We start from the raw sequence: 19,978 nt of genomic DNA on the forward strand, positions 1-19,978 counted from the left end.
AGGCACAGAATGAGCATCCTGGATCTGCTGGGTGTGCTGAAGGCTGTCCTCCGGCCCCTGAGAGAATGTGCCAGTGTCAGAGACACTCCCCATTTCCTTCCTTCCTCCTACCCTTAGCAACAGAGGTAGGATCACGCACGCGGTCTATCTTTATCCTGATCACTTCTGCTTGCCAAGCATTCTGTTGTTTGTTTTGGTGTTTTCCCCACCTGTTTAGACAAAGTGGCATATGCACAGTGTGCCTTAAAAGAAAACAAAAAACTGACACTTGCTTGAAATGTTTAAAGTTCAAAGTCTGTTTTGTGCTTGAATAAAGCCTAGAAACAACATGATAACACTTCATCATCCTTGCTGCCGGATATGAGAAATAGCCTGATGGCTCTTGGGATGGTTAGAATCCAAAGCAGCTTTTTTCAGCTACTTTAATATCATGTCAGATTATACTGTATATTTTGAATGAAATGTTATGAGAGACTTGGGTCGGAGATCACAAGGAACCAACTGATATGTGTGTATATATTTAGTAATTCTCTCTTTACCTCTGCATACAGTAGCATAGGGATGTCTCTTTTACCATTTGAAAACCCAATCAAATTATTTTTATTATAAGTTGTCACTTATTGAATACCTACAAAGTGCCAGACACTGTAAATAAGCACTTTGTTTATATTAATTCCTTTTAATCCTTCCAGAAACTCTGTAAAGAAGATATCATCCCATTTAGCAGGTGAAGAAATAGTACTATGGAGATATTAAATAATTTTCTCTGACTGGCATAACTGTAACTGTTGGAACTGAAGTTTGAATTCATACCTGTCCAACTTCTTATGTTCTTAAAGATCTTATCTTCATGTCTTATATAGACTGCTGGTGAACTTAAGAATTTTCTCTGCTTTAGTTCCAAGTCTTAGACAAAGATTTTTGGAAAATGGTTATAAATTTAATTTATAATAGAATTCCATCATCCTATTTATATTGCATAAATTTCACAAGTTTATACTCTGAACTTAACTGTTTTAATACTCAATTTCTCTTTGGTAAGAATAAGATACTTTAATTTCATTTTTTATTGTTAATACCCTGCTTACTTTAAAAACATATTTCAGATAGCTTTCAATGCAGAAAAGATACTCCCCAAATGCAACACTCTGAAGCAAAAGAAAAAATCATGACTCAGAGGATGAAAACCAGAAGCTAATTACAGCAGAAACCTAAGCTGAGGGATACTTAATTTTTGTACTTCCTGATAGCCAAGTCAAAATGGGATGGTGGTCATCCCCGCTTGTGTTTATAGAAAACTTGACAAATACAGGAAAACAGTGGTGTCTTCTTATATCTATGTTTTGAAAATTAACAATTTTCACAGTAGAACTTTAAGGCAAAGTTAACTTTATTTCATTACCATCTTTGAATGTTTAATTTTTAATTGTTAAAACATTACTATGCTGTCATTTGCCTGGAAGATATTGGAGACCGGCCTTAAGACTATCTTCTAAATACAAGTACAGTAATTTCTGTGTTTTCCCTTTTGTTCTTCAGGGAACAAATTTCTACCCTTTCCCCTTGGTTGTAGGCAAAATAGGAATGCTAGGTTGTTTCCTGCTTTCCATAATAGATGTCTTTTCCTTATTGTAATATAATCCTCATAATTATCATTTTACTGGTCGCATAATGTGCCATTGAATAAAAGCAGCATAATTTCATTAATCATTTCTCTGTTGGCAGACCTCTGAATCACTTCTCAGTTTATGATACACATAAGGATTATATAAGAAATAATATTTCAACTTTCAGTTGAATAATAATTTATATTTATTAAATTATCTTTCACTAACAATCTCCTCTATGTATGAGATAAGCTCCTTAAAGGTAGGAACAATATATTTTTCAATTTTCTTTTCCCCAAAATATGGAGGCTTGAAGGTAATAAGTGCTTTCTCAATCACTTAATTAATAAATACATCATATATGGCATCAGTACCTCAAAAGTGGCTGAAAGTGATGGTCCTTGATGTTGGCCCTAAGTTGGCAAAGACATAAATAGTATTGGACTTTGGTCTACCCTCACAAAAACCCATTAAATTTAAATTTAAATGATTAAAATAAGGATCCAGAATGGCGAATGGTGCTTTTAGAAATCAGAATGCTAGAAGTCAGCAGTGGGGCTCCATGTCAGCTGAATGTTATGCCCTCCTGCTCCTATGGCCTCTCCCACCACCCCCTCTTTTGTGTGCTGCCATTTGGAGTTTCAAGCACAGAGAGAAGTGATGTCTATTGACATCTGAATAAAAAATCCATGCAGTAAACGTGTGATCCACCCATCTATGGGCAGAAAGGGACCCTTCTCTGGTACTGTGTGTAATTGTTGAATGCATCTGTGCGCTCACTTAAAGCCCATCTGTACCCTGCTGCCCAAACGTGCTTTCTCCCTGTCAAGTCAGGTGCTCAGAGCAGCCGGCTGGGGTGCAGGATATACAAGAGCGCCTCTTTTAAACATTAGGAGTGATTTTCCCCCCAATCAGCTCGTGATTACTCAAGATGTAGAATCATAACAACTCCGAGAATCTCTAAATTTTTTGTTTACTATTTGGAATTCTTTTCTGCAAGAACTAAAATATATATTAGTGTTGTCTTGGAATCGTTGATTTTTTTTCAGGGAGATCGAATCTGCACTATTTATGGGTTTTGCACTATAAAACTCTGCAGCCCAGTCACATGGCTTCTTTTTCCTAAGCCATCTGTCACAGAGGTCTGGAATTTTATGTGAATGTTGGTTGTACTGTCTTAACCCAAGTTTTTTATTTTTTTTAATGAAAAATGTCAGCAACTACAATATTTAGCATTTTACTTTACATTGGCCATTAAACTTGATTACTATAGCTCTGTTTCATTGCTATAGTTACATATCAGCTATGAAGCCAAGAATTATTTTGATGTGCTCATGACAGAATACATTGTTATACCACGGAGAGAGCACATGGCACTGATATGGTTAATATCTTGGATTTTTGTAACTAAGGTTTATTAATGCTGGTATAAAAACGTATTTGATATTATACAGATGGCATAAGATGTTGTGGTTACTAAGTTATTATCCCGGATAAGCTGTACTGTCAAATTCAGGGCTTAAAACTATCACAGGAGATTAAACTATTTACTAAAAGGGACAGAAAGATATAGCCAAAGCATCTTAGCGCAAACATATTAGAAGTATATTTACCTCCCACAAATATAATAAAGCATACCTACCTCAGAAACTGAGACTTAAAATAGGAACTTTGCAGGTGAAACAAGCAAACAAAAGAGGTGCCTTGTTTTCTAAATCAGGTGCAAGCAGTGAGTTTTTGGAGCTCAGGTACTTTGGCCCACACCTCAGCCCTCAGCGGCAACTGTTGGGGAGGGGGAAGGCAGAGTGTAAATGGGGAGTTAGAATAAATCCCCCATGGGGAAGTAACTGGCTACCATATGCGTTAGGGATCTTGCTAACATATTCAAAGAGACTCCTGCTTTGCCAGCCAAAAGGATAAAGAGCAGAGACATTGTCCAAGATTTAATTGTGACTTGATGGATGACAGCAAAAATACGGAGATAAATATCTGACCCATTTAAGAAAAGACAAGCGATCTCTTCCCACGTTCTGAGTCCTATTGCGTGGCAGTGCTCGCCATTGGTGACAGCACAGGGGCCATCCTTAGACATGTATCCTTTGGAAGATCCAGAGCATGTGGGCAGTTGTTGGGTCTCGTACCTTAAACTACTACAACAGCAACAACAACAACAGAAAGACAGCCAAAACTATCACAAGGAGATATGCCATGAGGTATAGTGAGTTTTAAGTATCATACGAAGTGTCTGGAAAAGAATCAGCTTTGTTCTGAAGTTTCACTGTACAACTTACCCCCAAGTAGGCCTGTTGGCACCTGCTTCTGAAGGCCCCCAGAATCAACAAAAGTTTGCCCTGTCTGTCTCTGCCACACCGGCTCCCCTTCAAGTAAATAAAGCTTTTCTGATTCAAGTAACCCAGAGGAAAAGGTCACATCCGTATTACTCTAATACCCCAATAAAAAATTCTCTTGCAGCTGGTTATTTTTGCATATATTCACATTAGATTAATACTGTATTGGGGGGTGGTGAGCTGGGAAGTAGTGCTGTGCCTTTTATAAACTCAAGTGTTAATGCTATAAATGATGAATTGAGAGTGATAATTCTGCAAGCCAGAAAAGGAGATTTAAAGCTAAACTTCAAAAAAATATATATAAAACAGGGTTAGCCAATACATTTAGCATTTGGAACATCTTATTTATATTAGGCTGTACTTTGTTTAAACCCAGAAACATGAAGCTCACTAATGGTGCTGCTCTTAAAAGTCTGCCTAAGAATTGAACATTAACCAAAGCAAATCAGAAAGCTAGATTTTAAATCAGATATACTTACATAAAAGCTTGCATTTAAAATTATCCCTTAAAAGCCCCACATGGCTAGGCTATAACTGCAAACTGTTTAAATGTTTTTCTGTTTCCTATTGTATACCAGGGAGCCGAGATAGAAGTGGATGAAAATGGCACATTGGACTTAAGCCTGAAAAAAAATCGAATCCTGGACAAAGCTGCACCCCTAACTTCCTCTAACACTTCTATTCCAACTCCTTCCTCTTCCCCATTCAAAACAAGCAGCATTTTGGTCAATGCAGCATTCTATCAGGCTCTCTGTGATCAAGAGGGCTGGGATACTCCTATCAACTATAGCAAAACTCATGGGAAGACAGAGGAGGAGAAAGAGGTATTGTTTCAATATGTCAATCACTAAGTTTAAGAGAGAGCATGATCAGAGAGTATTCTCAGCTTTTTCCTCCTGCATTATTTTTCATATTCCTGTTTAGATAATACACAAATTCTGTACCATGTTTTAGATTTTGGTAAAGTGATCTTAAATTTCATCAGAAACTGATAAATGAATCCAGCGTTTCCTGTCACTTACCTAAAATGATGCCACTGTAGTGAATTTGATCCCCATTAGGGCTGCAGTTGTGTGCATCGCATGAGAGATTATATTAGCCATCCCTTCAGATATGGCAGCCTGGAAGGTGCAACGTATCATTCAACACTGAAATGCCAACTTGCTAACTCTTTCTGAACCAGAGGGTAGAAAATGAAATAGAATCAGGGATGAGTAAGAGTCATGTCAAATTGCTTTCCTTGGTTTCATGAAGGAACTATGTAAGCATATCTACATATAGAGCCATTGGCTGAGGTATTTGAGTCATGGGTGTCTAAGTTGTATCAATCCCAAAGTCAAGGAGATGCATTTGTGTATTTGATTATCTTTGGAGTAGCTAGAGGTTGTGGCCATGCACATTCATCAAGCCTTTATCTCTATAGTTTGAGCCACCTGGCTTAGACTGATTAGCCATGACTTAGTGTCATCCAAAAGGATTCATGGCCAGAAACCTCCACTATTTAGATTCTATGTCTTTGCAAATGTAACCCTAATTGTTACAGTAGTGATTGATTTTGCTTTGCTGTTTGTCAGGAAAGTCGTTGATATTTGCTGGTTGATATGTTTAAAGAAATAAAACAGCTACTGTCTTTGGAAGGGTGCACCACTTTTTTCATCTGTTTAAACTTCAGAAATTTTGTGGGGAAACTAATTTGATTTTAGCATATGCTTTAACATCTCAGAGCATAAGTTGACAGAAACAATAGTGATCACAAGATTGGCTTGTTTCTCCCATTCCCCTTCCTTCCTTCCTTCCTTCCTTCTTTCCTTCCTTCCTTCCTTCCTTTTTTCCTTCCTCCCTTCCTCCCTCCTTTCCTTCCTTCCTTCTTTGCTCCCTTCTTCCTTCTTTCTTTCCTTCCTTTATCCTTTCTTTCTCTCCTTCTCTCCCTTCCCCTTTCCTTTCCTCCTTCCTTCCTTCACTCCCTCCCTCCTTCCTTGCTTCCTTCAGAACACTTTTGCTGGCATCTCCATGTCCAGGCAGTAACATAGGTCCCAAGGTGGGAGCATCAAATGGGACAAACTTCCCGCACATGTATGCTCAGTCTGGTAGGGACACTGGTAGGTGAACAAATACAGTGACAAATAGAATAGCACAAGCAGGCACACAATGCTGGGGATGGGGGGAATGCCAGCCCTATGTACAGTAGTCAGGAATGGGTTCCTGGAGGATCCCCCAGGATCTGAGGCAGGCTCTGTGTTACCACCACCCACACCATCACAAAGAAGTGGGAGGGGAATCCATACAACAGCACTTTCTGACTAGATTCTGCCATACAGTCTTACTCATTTTATTCTGCTTGGCTTTACAAAATCTGCTTCAAGTATTTAGGGATGGTCTTCGTTAACCTATCATAATGCTATTTTGGAAGAACCATTTCTAAAAATAATGTATGTTTGACTCTGATTATTATAAAACTAATTCCTGCAAAGTATTAGTAGCTAGTCTACCTTAGGTGATAACCACAGATGGGCGAACATGTACTTCTTCCCTCCACCACATTCCCCCCTGCCATTTTGGACTTGTGCAAAAATAACAGAAGTTATGCTTAACTGCTGTTTATTTTTATGATCTGAAAATCTGTCAGTATTCACATGAACTGATCATTTTGCAAAACAGGTCTGAAATGGAAGTAAGGAAGCAGAGTAAGTTGTTGAGAAGCACAATCATGATGAGATCAAGATTGTTGATCCAATCCCACTCTGTAGAAGCCAGATTTAGAGAAAGGGAATACCCTCTCATTCATAAAACTGCTTCATCTTCAGCTAGTCCTGAGGGGATCATGGCATATCCCACTCTACACCACCAAAAGGAAACCTAATCCTAGTTAGAAGATCTGTTGATGTGGGTTCAGTAAAAGTCTCATGTCACATGAAGGACTGTATTTACAAAGTAAGCATAACTGTGCTCCTATTTTTGGATGAATCCCACTAGGATAAAACCCACCTTATTTGGGAGATCTCAGTGTCATGTGCTTAGACTTAGACTTAGACTTTTTGGCCCCACCCTATGACTGTCATAAATGGTCAAAAAATGGTCAAAATCACCAGAAATCTTCCTTCCAATGTCAGGCATACTGATTCAGTCCTGAGTGGTAATGAAGCAAATTTGTGTTAAGTGGGTTCTTGTTTTCATTTAAGGTCTCTTATATTGTTTTATCTTGGTTATAATTTTTGGCCTCACAACAATGACAAAAATGTACTCATATTCTGAGACCCTCCTCCCATTTGGAGGTCTAGTAAGTACCTCAAGAACCTCCTTGGCTATACCTCTTACCACTCAGATAGCCAGAAAATGAGGTCTCATAACAAATAGCTTCTTTATTTCCAATCTCATTTTTTTTTTGCATAATTCTAAAAACATCTGGATTCATCTTAGCAGCTTCATAAATTCAACTGGAGTATGTTCTTATTCTAATGCTTATATATCTGTGACAGTGTTTTATTTCCCGGCAAATTCCTGGGAAAAATGGATTTGGTTAGATTAGATTTCTGCTCTTTTCAGAATGGCTTACTTACTTCAGGTCTGACAGTACAGACTTTTCCTGCTACAGTTTGCAACCTAAGCATTCTGAAATCTGGAATGGAGAATGTGGAGATTCGATGTCACTAAGAATGACAAAAGAGGACTTTGAAGATGCTAAGTGAGTTCCTAGAGTCAAGGTGCTTGCCATAGGTTTGAGTTGACAAGTTGTTTTGTTGTTGTTGTTTTGTTTGTTTGTTTGTTTTTAGAGAGAGTACGCCTGTTCCATCTTTGGGGGGAGGGGCAGAGGGAAAGGGAAAGAGAGAATCTTAAGCAGGCTCCACTCCCAGCATAGAGCGCAATGCAGGGCTTGATCTCAGTACCTTGAGATCACAACCTGAACCTAGATCAAGAATCCCACGATTAACCAATTGAGCCATTCAGGCACCATGACCAGATATTTTTTAAGCTTAATTTTTGTTATCACGGTGATCTGACCATGAATGACTCATTGCTTGGGGAAACTCTACCTGATGGGGACACCCTCACACAAAAGTGCTTCTGCACTTTTCTAAGATAGCACCTCACCCCTCCTTCTTTGTGCCTTTGTCTGTGGTGAGGTAATCTATAAATAGACAGTATTTATCACCCTGTTCTGAATCTTATAAATGAGAACTGTGATACTTGATAGTTATTTTTTTGAAAAAATAGATTGTATTCAACGTCCTTGTTGTGAAGGTAGCAGAGGGACACTGAGTTCAGTAAGAATAAAGATAAGGGATCTTTATACACGGTGTCTCATTATCCTAACAGTCATGAAAAGCAGGATTATTGTCAAAGTTTTGAGGAGAAAATTGAGGCTTAAGGAGGTTGTTAGTCTTTGGTCCTACAGAAATTAAGAAATGGGCTTGGGTGGAAGCCCAAATGAAGAATGAGGAGAAGGGAGAGAATGGAGAGAAGGAAAAGATCAAACAGCACATCAAAAAGTGGCAACAACAAGGAAATATTGAGGACAATTAGAAAGAGAAGGGAAGAAGAGAAGGAAGAAGAAATGGTGCTTGGTGAGGCGTGGGGGACCCAACAATGCTCCCAGGGAAGTAGGACCAAACCTCCCTTGACCGTGATCTACAGGACATAACCACACAAACTGATCACAGGAAGTGGCCCGTGCCTGTTTTTTTCCAATGAGCCCACTTGGAGGCTGCACTCTGCCCAAGCAATATACTGTGAATATTTGAAGACTAGGTGGTAGTCAGCTCCTGATCTGACACCCTGTCCTTCCCACTGGCACGTCCACCCTTACCCCACACAATACTCACACATGTACACACACACACGCACACACACACACGCACAGAAATGGAGTGATTATTTCTAATTCATCGTTATCTAGTTCATATGCACAACAGTTGCTTAATTTTGGTGGTAATTTTCAGAAAATATTGTCTGTCTCTCTCAGTGAAATAGCCTGTCCAGATGCCCTCTAAAAAAAAAAAAAAATCCTGAATCTGGAAAAAACTCAAAAAATCTCGAAAGGAAAGTGCTGAGAAATAACTAGGGCTGTCAGTTCCATTCAACTGTCAGTTCTCCAAAGATTTCAGGGCTTAAAATGTTAAAAGTGCCAGATGCTATTATCTGTTATTCATGTTACCATTATGTTCTAGTCTTTACTGAAATCCATATAAATTTCCATCTGTACATTAAAAGAATTTCATTGCATCCATATACTTTCCAAACACAACATATATATGCCAATTCTCTCTTACATAGCCACAAGATAAAATTATTATTTTTTAAATTATATTTTAAAATTTGAAAAAATTCTTCCAAATGACATTGGCTTATTTTTTACTGGGAGTTATTTAAAAATTTATCTAATATATAGTGATAGTGTGACAAAATAAGAATTCTTTCAGTGATGGTTACCTGTATTTTAGTACATATGCTCTCTGAAGGTTTCTTGGGGTAGGATGCTCAGCAAGGAAAAGGGAAAAAGACAATTATTTCATAATGTAATTGCATGAATATGAGTCCATAGTTTTTATAAGAACCCACAAAATATTTAAAAGCTCATATCCAGTGAAATTATCCTTTTAAAACATTACCACATTTTACTATACCAAATTAAATACCATATATTTTGTAAACATTATTTTTATATATGTTTTAGTTACAATAATAACTTAAATTTTCATAATTGTTGATTTCTTTCAACATTCCTTATTCCCTTATCTTCCATTATGTATAGATTTAGCAGTCAAATGATAGCTGATAAACTTTATATGTTCATCTATAAATGCACACGCCTTTAAGAATACTTTGTTCTTAATTTTATCATAAAGAAAATAATAAAAGGCTCTTTTTCACTGTATGCCATTAAAAAAAAAATCAGCATCCTAAACAGAAAAACAAAGGCTGTTCCACACTGAGACAATATTGGATTTAGCATTTGTATCTGCTTTCAAAAAGCCAAGACATTTATAAATTGTAGCGGGACACACTACCTGGGTGAAATCCAGATAACACCAAATGGAATAGATGGTGCCATTATCAGGTTTAAGGTCTTCTAATTAGGAATTATTTCATGTTAGGTATTTATACTATAAAACTTGAAAAAGAGAAGGACCATCCATTTTGCTATAGATTCCATGGAAGTAGCATCAAAGTGGCACTCCCCTTTGTACCTTAAAGGGTCACTATAATCAAGCACCCATGTCTCCTTATTTTCAAGTGGTGTACTATTATCTCCTAATATTTTCAAACATACACCAGTTTTTTAAAAAGCTTAGAATATAAATAATATGAAGAAAGAAATTGTACCAAACCAGGCTTTATGAGTTTGGCCTCAAGAGTCACTTGAGATAGTTTACCAATGTATTTACCACTGAATGGTTTTGTGGAAAAGGACTGAATTGCTACCTAAGTAATTAGTGAAAAAAATTACACTTGCCTTTATGACTGAGATCAAGGTGCAGAATTTTCCTTGATGCGGAAAACCCAGATATTTTTCTTTTCCATTGATTTTGAGTACAGACTCAGGATTATTAAAATTGTGTTTTGCCATCACATTTTTATATCCATTTAATTTAAATAAGACTTTCCTTGAATAATTCAAAATAGTTTTCTCATTTTAAAGAGATCAGTACTTTTGAGAATCAGAAATTCTCTGTTAATCTAATTTTAATATTAAATGCAGGAAGTATTATATAGTTACTGGATATAAGTTTAAGATGTAAGTGAGCTAATTATGTAACTGAGGAAAACCATCATCAGTCTTCTGTAAGATATCAGATGGTAAATAAGTTTTTTGAAAGCGTTACTAAATCTTCCTTACAAAAATCAAGATCAGTATTAAGCTTAAAAGAAGACCAGAAAAATTAGTGATAATCCAGCAAAACATTCCATCCAATGACTAAAGCAGTATAAGATATCAACTTAGCAAAAGAGGTAACTTAAGAAAAATAGGAAGTAATGTGATAATAAAAGCAATTATCCAAAAAACTTTCAATGGCTAAATATTGTGGGCAACTTATTACATATTTATACAAATAATTTAAATTTTAATTATTTGTATATTAGGAGGGACATTTTGTTAACCTAAATTGGCATTCTTTTTTGTTTAAAATTTGTGGTTTATTTTTGCAAAATTTCTTTTGTTTTACCAATAGTTGTTCTTATAAAGAACTATTCCCATTTTATCTATGAAACATTCATTATACAATAAAATCTGAAACATATTTATTTTATAGCTCAAGAAATGCCTCTGTAGTTGTATTTGCCAAAATGTGAACTTTTAAAGGTATCCCCCCACGAATTGTAATTTTTTATTCTTCATCAAGGATATAGGTCAATAATAATCAGGATATGTCCTTAAACTTATTAACTTATTAATTTTGTGTACAAATCCTATGAAGAATGGCAGTTAAGTTGTTAAGTTAATTTATTTATTTATTTTTCAGCATAACAGTATTCATTGTTTTTGCACAACACGCAGTGCTCCATGCAATTCGTGCCCTCCCTATTACCCACCACCTGGCTCCCCCAACCTCCCACCCCCGCCCCTTCAAAACCCTCAGGTTGTCTTTCAGAGTCCATAGTCTCTTATGGTTCGCCTTCCCTTCCAATTTCCCTCAACTTCCTTCTCCTCTCCAGCTCCCAATGTCCTCCATGTCATTTGTTATGCTCCACAAATCAGTGAAACCATATGATACTTGACTCTTTCTGCTTGACTTATTTCACTCAGCATAATCACTTCCAGTCCCGTCCATGTTGCTACAAAAGTTGGGTATTCATCCTTTCTTTTTTTTTTTTATAAACATATAATGTATTGAAAGGGGTCCTGCAAGCTAAGTTGTTAAGTTAAAACGCAAATTCCACTGTGATGACTTCAAATACAGTTGTCTATCCAGGGTGCCCTAAAGCCTTGTGTTCTTCTGTATTTTTTTTTCTTCCAGAAAGACCCAGTGAGCTCTCTAGAAAATTTAGAGGAAAAAAAGTTTCCTGGAGAGGCGTCCATACCAAGCCCTAAACCCAAGCTCCATGCAAGAGATCTGAAAAAAGAACTAATCACGTAAGCGATCTCCAGTGGCGTGTTCTGTGAGAATCTAGAATTAGAGGACTCAGGTTCAAATTTTTGAGTAATAATATCTTGGTTTATATAGTTGACTTTAGGAATATTTTAGGGCAATTTAGCCAGTCAATAGTTAAATGTTCAATACATACTTATTTATGCTTAGAACTAAGAGGATTATGGAAAAAATGTATACATGACATGATTTCATGCTGAGATAATTGAAAAAAAAAACAGTATAAAACAATTAGAAATGTTTATGTGTTTTGTTTTATTTTGTTTTGATTAGTTGTGATTTGTTTGGCTGATCAGAACCTTTCGTTGTGCTCTGCTCCACTTGAGTCAGGTTGAACTCAGCATCTCCATAGTACCATTTACTAGTCTCATGACCTTAGACAGTTTTTATACTCATTGAAACTCATTGAACCTCCAGTTTCTTAAAGCAGGGCTATCAACAATCATCTCATGAAATTGTGAAAATCTAGGGAAACAATCTGTAAGAATATACAAAATGCCAAGTGGATAGCGTGTTTTCGTTGCACGATAATTATTACAGCTTGTGGTATGAGACCCCTAAGACGTAGAATCCTAAGCAGAATTACTGCATTTTGCTCACTAAAGGCATAAACATTTTTTTAATGGGGAAGAACATTAATTCATGTCTCTACTGAAATTTTTTTGAGAAATTAATCACATTTAATTAGGATTTTAATAATTATTACATTGAAATTTTTAAAAATAGGACACGTGTTTGAGGTACAGGTGGCAGCCTTTTTCTTTTTGATTCTGCAATAAATATAAAGTCCCTAAAGTGTGTCAGCAAGTTAATGTTTCTTTCCATAAGATGATTATAGTATCGTTAGCATATGGGTGATACAAAAAACTACTACCCATAGGTCTAACCTCTCTCACAGCCTCATAGATTCTCCTTGAAAGCAGAGGCCAGCTTTTTCGTTTCGGAGTGGAATTTTTCCATTTAATTTTGTGATTCTGTTAAAAATCATTTAAGATTTCTCACAATGATGAGTTCAGTGATATAAAGTCAGTTGTGATAATGGAGTGAAGGATCCAGAATCCATTCTTGAGGAGTCACACCTTTTTAGGACTAGTTAGGTCTAGCTATTCCTTCTGTGGCAGTGGAACAATTGTTAATTTATTCAGTAACTATTTTTTGCATGCCTGCTGTGTTGTAGGCATATGTCAGATTTGAAGTGAACTCTGCCCTTCCAGAAAGTGCCTTTTTTTTAAAGATTTTATTTATTTATTTGACAGACAGAGATCACAAGTAGGCAGAGAGGCAGGCAGAGAGAGAGAGGAAGGGAAGCAGGCTCCCCGCTGAGCAGAGAGCCTGATGTGGGGCTCGATCCCAGGACCCCGAGATCATGACCTGAGCTGAAGGCAGTGGCTTAACCCACTGAGCCACCCAGGTGCCCCCAGAAAGTGCTTTTTGAAGGAAATGAACAGGATGTAGGGATAGAGGATGTTGTTTCTGGGTCAGGTGAATGAGTTGAAGAAATGTTTATATTTTGATCAGAAGGTCATAGCTGAGGGAAATTGGAAGGAGAGATGAACCATGAGAGACTATGGACTCTGAAAAACAACCTGAGGGTTTTGAAGGGGCGGGAGGTGGGAGGTTGGGGAACCAGGCCAGGTGGTGAGTAATAGGGAGGGCACGTATTGCATGGAGCACTGGGTGTGGTGCAAAAACAATGAATACTGTTACGCTGAAAATAAATAAATAAATTTTTAAAATGCAGACTCTTAAGGCCACACACAAAAAAAGAAGGTCATAGTCTGACATCTACTGGCCCCAGAAGATCTAAGTCAGTGTTTCAGGGCGTCTATGAACCTCATAACACTTAATGTAAATGATTATTTGGGTAAGAGAGTTTATGGTTTTCATCATCTTCTCAAAGGATTCTGTGACTCAGAGAGTTTAAAGACGAGGGCACCTGAGGGCAGTAAGTATTAATTAAGACGGCAGCAGAGGCGGGAGCAGGAACAAAACTTCAGGGATCTGAGCTCTGAGCTCTGAGCCCTGAGCTGAGCTCTGAGGACCAACCGGACCTGGACAGACAGAGAGTGCAGGCATGGACTTAAGCAGGACGGGGCCCTGTGAAGGGTGCCTGGCTGCAGGTTTGCATGAGCAAGCCACGAGAGTTTAAACAGGGAAGTGAATTAATGGTGTAGTGCGTTAGGAGGAACGGCATGCAAAATTATTCTGAAGCTGGAAGGTCATCTAAAACACTGATGTGAGGGGCACCTGAGTGGCTCAGTGGGTTAAGCCTCTGCCTTCAGCTCAGGTCAATATCTCAGGATCCTGGGATGGAGCCCCACATCAGACTCTCTGCTTAGCAGGGAGTCTGCTTCCCCCTCTCTCTGCCTGCTTCTCTGCCTACTTGTTAACTCTCTCTCTGTCAAATAAATAAATAAAATATTCTTTAAAAAAAAGAGAAATTTAAAAAAATAAATAAAAAATAAAACACTGATGTGAAAAGAAATAAAATAAAACACTGGCATAGAGATTCAGACATGAGATCATGAGGCTAGAGAAAGTGTAGAGAGAAAGGAGTAGAGTGTTCTTGAAGCCTTGAGGACACACATGCTGCTGGCCCCTGAGAGGGCAAAAAGGAAGCCCGCAAAGAACACAGAAATGAAGCCCTTTACAAACACAAGAGGACGAAGGAAAATGATTGCCATGGGAGCAAAAAGCTGAAACAATTCCCAAACTGGGCATTTAGTATGATTGATTTGCCCTATAAGTTCAAAGAAGTTAAGAAAATGTGGATAAATCTTTGGGAAATGCGTCTTACAAAGTAATGGAGGCAGGGAAGGGGGCATGAGATGGGGAAATTCAGAGAAGTGTGTGTGCTGGGACAGCACAGGTGCTGCCACCAAATTATTGCAGGGATAAGAACAAAGATTGTACACTGACCCCAGCTCCCACGCCCCCCCCTTTTTTTAACCTTGAAGAACTGTGATTGTGGGTCATTAGAATTTAGAGTGTGATTCACACAAATTCCTTGCCAATATAACTTGGCCTGGGCATTGTCTGGACGGCAGGCACTCCTAAGTTTTTTCCTCTACTTTACCGGGCAGGGGAGTAGAGATCCCAGAATAGATGGTAAGTGAGGGGGAGAGGTGGGAAGTGTTTCAAGCAAACACAAGGCAGGATCTGTTGTTTTTTCTACACTTACATCCTTAGCAGGCAGTGTAGTCCTGGCTGGGTTATATATCACATGAGGGAGTGAGTGACGTGCAGGAAAATAATTCTTGTGTGTAAATGGTGAAATATTAAAGTGTATTCATACACAAATATATTCAAAGCTGCCAATTAATGAGAGTTTCTAGCAAAAAGTAATCCTTCCACTTAGTCACCAACATCTGTATGATCTCTTCTGAATCTCTTCTGATTCTGAATCATTTTCTTCTAAATCAGTATGAAAGTATGTTTCAATTTTTCTAATAAAAAAATTAAAAACCGTCTCTTGACTTGGTTTTCACCTTGATCCCCTGTCTCTTCTTCCTTTCATGGCTAACCTCCTCAAGAAAGTGTGACTCTGTTTCTCTCCTAAATTTCTCCCAGATAGGCTTGTGTTCTCATCTTCCATCAAAACCATCCTTAAGTCCTGCAGGGAACCCATCTGTTGTGGTTTCTTGTTCCTCTTGACCTGCTTGATGTGGCTGCAGGATTTGACAGAGCTGATCTCTTCCTCCTCTATCTTCTTCACCTGGCTTCTAGTGTACCAACCTCAGAACAGTTTCCCACCTCACCTGTTACTCCTGCTTATACTCCTGTGAAGCCTTCCAAAGATGGAATGTCTCAGAATCCAGTCCCAGAACCCCTTCTCTCCTCTGTCTACACTCAGTCCTCTAGGTTCTCGGTGTTAGAACTGTCTCCACTCTGAGGACTTCCAGGCTTGCATTATCTCCGGACCCATTTCCAATGGCCCATAGGAAATGAGCTCTCCCCAACCCACAGGACCCTGCCCCTCCCTCTCTACCAGCCACCTCTTCTCCTGCTTTTTCTGTAAGGCTTCAGGGCCTCATTGTTGCTATTCCCTCTGCCACAGATGTTTGCAGGGTGCCATAGGTCCTCACCCTCCCTCAGCTCATCCTTCATATGTCACTTACCTGAGGGGTCTTTCTGGCACATGGTCCCCCACCCCCAGCCCTGATGTTCCTACTCCCTTTATCTGGAACTCCTGTTGTCCTTCAGTATTTATCACCTTCTAATGCACTCATACATTTTGCTCGCCTGTGTTCTCTGTTGTCTGCCTCCCCAACTAGAGCAGAGGGCCCTGGAGGGCAAGGGTATTCTTCTTTCACTGCTTTTGTTCTCTCCTACACCCGCGTCATTGCTACGTAATATTTACTGCATTATTTCTTCCCTCCCCAACTCCTCAAACAGTGAATTGGGAGCAGGAGATATATCTCCAATGCTGTTACAGGCCTTACACAAAGAAAGTATTCAATGAAATTATTCCTAGTGTAACACTGTTATATTGTGTTGATATGTGACTGATTTTTAAATGATCTTAGACTGCATTCTTTCTGGATTTTGCAGGCAAACATTACTGGCTCAAATATCATCTTTTCTTTTTTTTTAAGATTTTATTTATTTATTTGACAGAGAGAGAGAGATCACAAGTAGGCAGAGAGGCAGGCAGAGAGAGAGGCAGAGAGAGAGGAGGAAGCAGGCTCACCTGCGGAGCAGAGAGCCCGATGCAGGGCTCGATCCCAGGACCCTGAGATCGTGACCTGAGCCGAAGGCAGCGGCTTAATCCACTGAGCCACCCAGGTGCCCCCAAATATCATCTTTTCTTATATGAGTTTAATGTTCACCTAGAGCTTGTTGGCTGGAGCAATGTGGTGATGTAGTACCAAACACACTAGAGCTTCAGTGTCACTGAACATTGTTTCTTCTCACAGGTGACTTAGGGTCAGCCACATACTTACTCCCTTGTGGAGCTATCATTCAAGTTTTTAAAATCTTTGTATGGATTTTGTTTCTTCATATTACTTTGAATATCTTAAAAAATGGCAAATTTTCATCCTTTGAAGGTAGATTTTTGGAAATTGTGAGAGTCATTCCAAACTAAATGTAGTGTAAAAGATTGATAATTAACCTGCATTACCAATTTAAACAGAAAAATGAAGTGAGATTATTTTGTAATGTGCACTTCTCACTGGGACAAAGCAAATACAAAAGAGGAAGGGTTCTAAAAACATTATGAACAGTTTTTGAAATAAAATCTAATCATGAATTCTTAGGAAATTATAGAGACCTCATGATTCTCTCCTCATTTTCATCCCCAGACAGATGAACATATCAGTAGATACTGCTGATCTTTGTGGACCTGTGTTATACACTGGTTTTGTAAAAGTCTTACTATAGTTTCATCCTTTTTCCAAAAATTATGCTTTGCCTCATGTTTCTAACAGATAAATGTACTTTAATCAATTACAAAATGGGATTTTTTAATGTCAGTTATTAAAATACATTTTCTTAGAGTTTGAGGGCCACTTACTGAAGGAACTAGCTCGTTTCCTTTCTCTGTGTTAATACTTTCTTTTTTTTAAAGATTTTTAAATTTTATTTGAGAGAGAGAGCATGAGCAGAAGGGGGAGTGGAGAAGGGAAAGCAGACTTCCCCCTGAGTAGGGAGCCTGCCACAAGGCTTAATCCCAGGACCCTGAGATCCCAGGACCCTGAAATCATCACCTAAGCTGAAGGCAGATGCTTAACCTATAAAGCCACCCAGGCACCCCTCTAAGTGTTAATACTTTCACTTGAAAACTTGCCCAGAATGTTTCACTCAACTGGTATGGGCACATGTTATTGGATAAGATTTTTCACTGACAATTTGTAATTTAAGCCAGCTATCAGAATCTGAAACAAAAGCTTTTCCCACAACAACACCATCTCCAGTCCTTTTGCTATTCCTAGACCTTTTTATACCCCCAAACTTAAAAATAAATAAATAAATAATAATTAGCAGCAGATCAAATGCATACTTTATTATCTTACTCCCTGATTAATTTATAGCTGACTGGTTTAAAACTCATTGGCAATTTTTGCCTCTCCTGGCAGTTTTAACAGAAGTAATTAAAAAATAGAAATAAATTTTTATTTTATTTAAAAATAAAATAAAATAAATGCAGTGCTGTTCTTGCACACTAGATGGCCGTGTATTTCTAAAGTGGGGATCCCCAGACAATTACAACACATCTCTCACACTCTGAATATTCCAGTTGTACAGTGTTCAGAAAAGATTATTTCTCCATTTAGTGGGTGAATGGCACTTGTGAGATAACTGAGTTCAAATGTTAATAATTTTTCTTTTTTTTTTTCCTTTACTTGTTTACATGTATGTATAGCTTCCACGTTTTCCTTTCTGATATGCCATCTAGGGAATGTGGTAGGGGAACAGTTAGACAATTCAGCTTGGACTGAGCCCTTAAAATCAAATATCTCTCTGAGAGATGAAAATGTTCTCTTATAGTTTCTTTAGGTTACCTGAAGATGACGAGAAAGTAGCTCATAGGGAAAACAGAAAACAAAAAACTAAGAACGTGACATTTCAGAAAATCTTGAATCTCTCCCTAATGTCCCTTCAAAGGGGTAAACTCTGTGTTCTACACATATGGATAAGCATTCACTTTAGGCAGGCAGCATGTCAGAGAAAACCAGAAGCCTGAATGACGTAACTGATTTTTCCTCTGATTAACACTGCCACAAATAGCACTGAGTGGGCTGGGGTCAATCTGCTTACTCCAAATGAGTGACTTTCGAGCAGCATCAGAGGAAAATAAATGACTGAGAAACCAACAAATCTATTAACTACGGAAGTAAATCCTCTTACATTATTTTTAAAACACACATAAGACACACAGAATGGGACCAGCTTCTGAGATACAATGAAGTACACCAATACAGATTCTGGTCTTTAGCAGATGGCCGGGAGAGCCGACTGCTTTAGTGGTTAATTAGCAATTGTCTGTGATGATTTCAAGCTTTGGATAAAACTGATCCCAAGCTTTAATAACTAAACATCTTATCGGTTTCTGTATTGTCAGCAGCTTTTCCATCTAAAATGTTAGTTTACCTTCCAGGATATGTAGTATCTTCAAAGAGATTCTCTTTCATGCAGTTTCTATAATGTATATGAAGTTGCTATGATGACCTTCTCTTAAGAACTCAAAAAATCCTTGGGGTACCTGAGTGGCTCAGTTGGTTAAGGAGCCCACTCTTGGTCTCAGCGGAGGTCTTGATCTCAGGATCATGAGTTCAAGTCTCACACTGGGCTCCATGCTGGGCATTGGGCTACACATCAGGCATGGAGTCTACTTAAAAAAAAAAAAAAACAAAGACAAGAAAACCTCAGACTCACAAAAATTCTTTTCTGAAGTCTGTTATATAATTGGTGCCAGTATTCCTAAGAGCCACTCTCTTTATAAAACGTGAATTTATAACATTTATACTTTCAAAGAAATAAAAACATCTTTGGTTGTTGACTCACAACATCACTAGGGCATATATTTCGGCATCACTTTTCTACATCATTTGAGTCAAAGAATTAATGTGATGTTGAAAACTAATACCTTCAGATCATGCCAGTATTCTTCTAGCTAGTCTTCTGGTTCCTAGATAACATAAATCCTTAGTTCACTAGCTCCTGTGTGTCCTGCATGGTGCTAACTGATCTTGAAAAGAGAAAATACCTCATAACCTATAGACAGAGCAAATGAATCTGTGAAAAGCACTTGACTTTAATACATATTTTTTTATTGACTCAGCTGTCCGACACCAGGATGTGATGGAAGTGGCCATGTCACAGGAAACTATGCTTCCCATCGCAGGTACCTTACAACCTACAACATCTTATTCTAATGTGAATACTTATTGTCACCCATTCTAGGAAGATATTACCTGGATCCAGAATTGAAGAG

The 19,978-nt window shown here is 38.1% G+C and overlaps 1 protein-coding gene across 3 annotated transcripts in view; it reads left to right on the forward strand.

The window, feature by feature from the left end:
• ST18 (ST18 C2H2C-type zinc finger transcription factor) overlaps positions 1–19,978 on the forward strand; it is a 106,966-nt gene that overhangs the window by 64,061 nt on the left and 22,927 nt on the right. For 2 of the 3 annotated variants that reach the window (XM_046024067.1, XM_046024075.1), the window contains 3 exons: positions 4,534–4,779; positions 11,911–12,026; positions 19,826–19,888. In XM_046024067.1, coding sequence (XP_045880023.1) covers positions 4,534–4,779; positions 11,911–12,026; positions 19,826–19,888 — 425 coding nt within the window. The remainder of the gene's footprint in view (positions 1–4,533; positions 4,780–11,910; positions 12,027–19,825; positions 19,889–19,978) is intronic. The other variant, XM_046024083.1, reaches the window with a different exon arrangement.

Source organism: Meles meles, chromosome 1 (genome assembly GCF_922984935.1).
Source record: "Meles meles chromosome 1, mMelMel3.1 paternal haplotype, whole genome shotgun sequence".
NCBI classification, from domain to species: Eukaryota; Metazoa; Chordata; class Mammalia; order Carnivora; family Mustelidae; genus Meles; species Meles meles.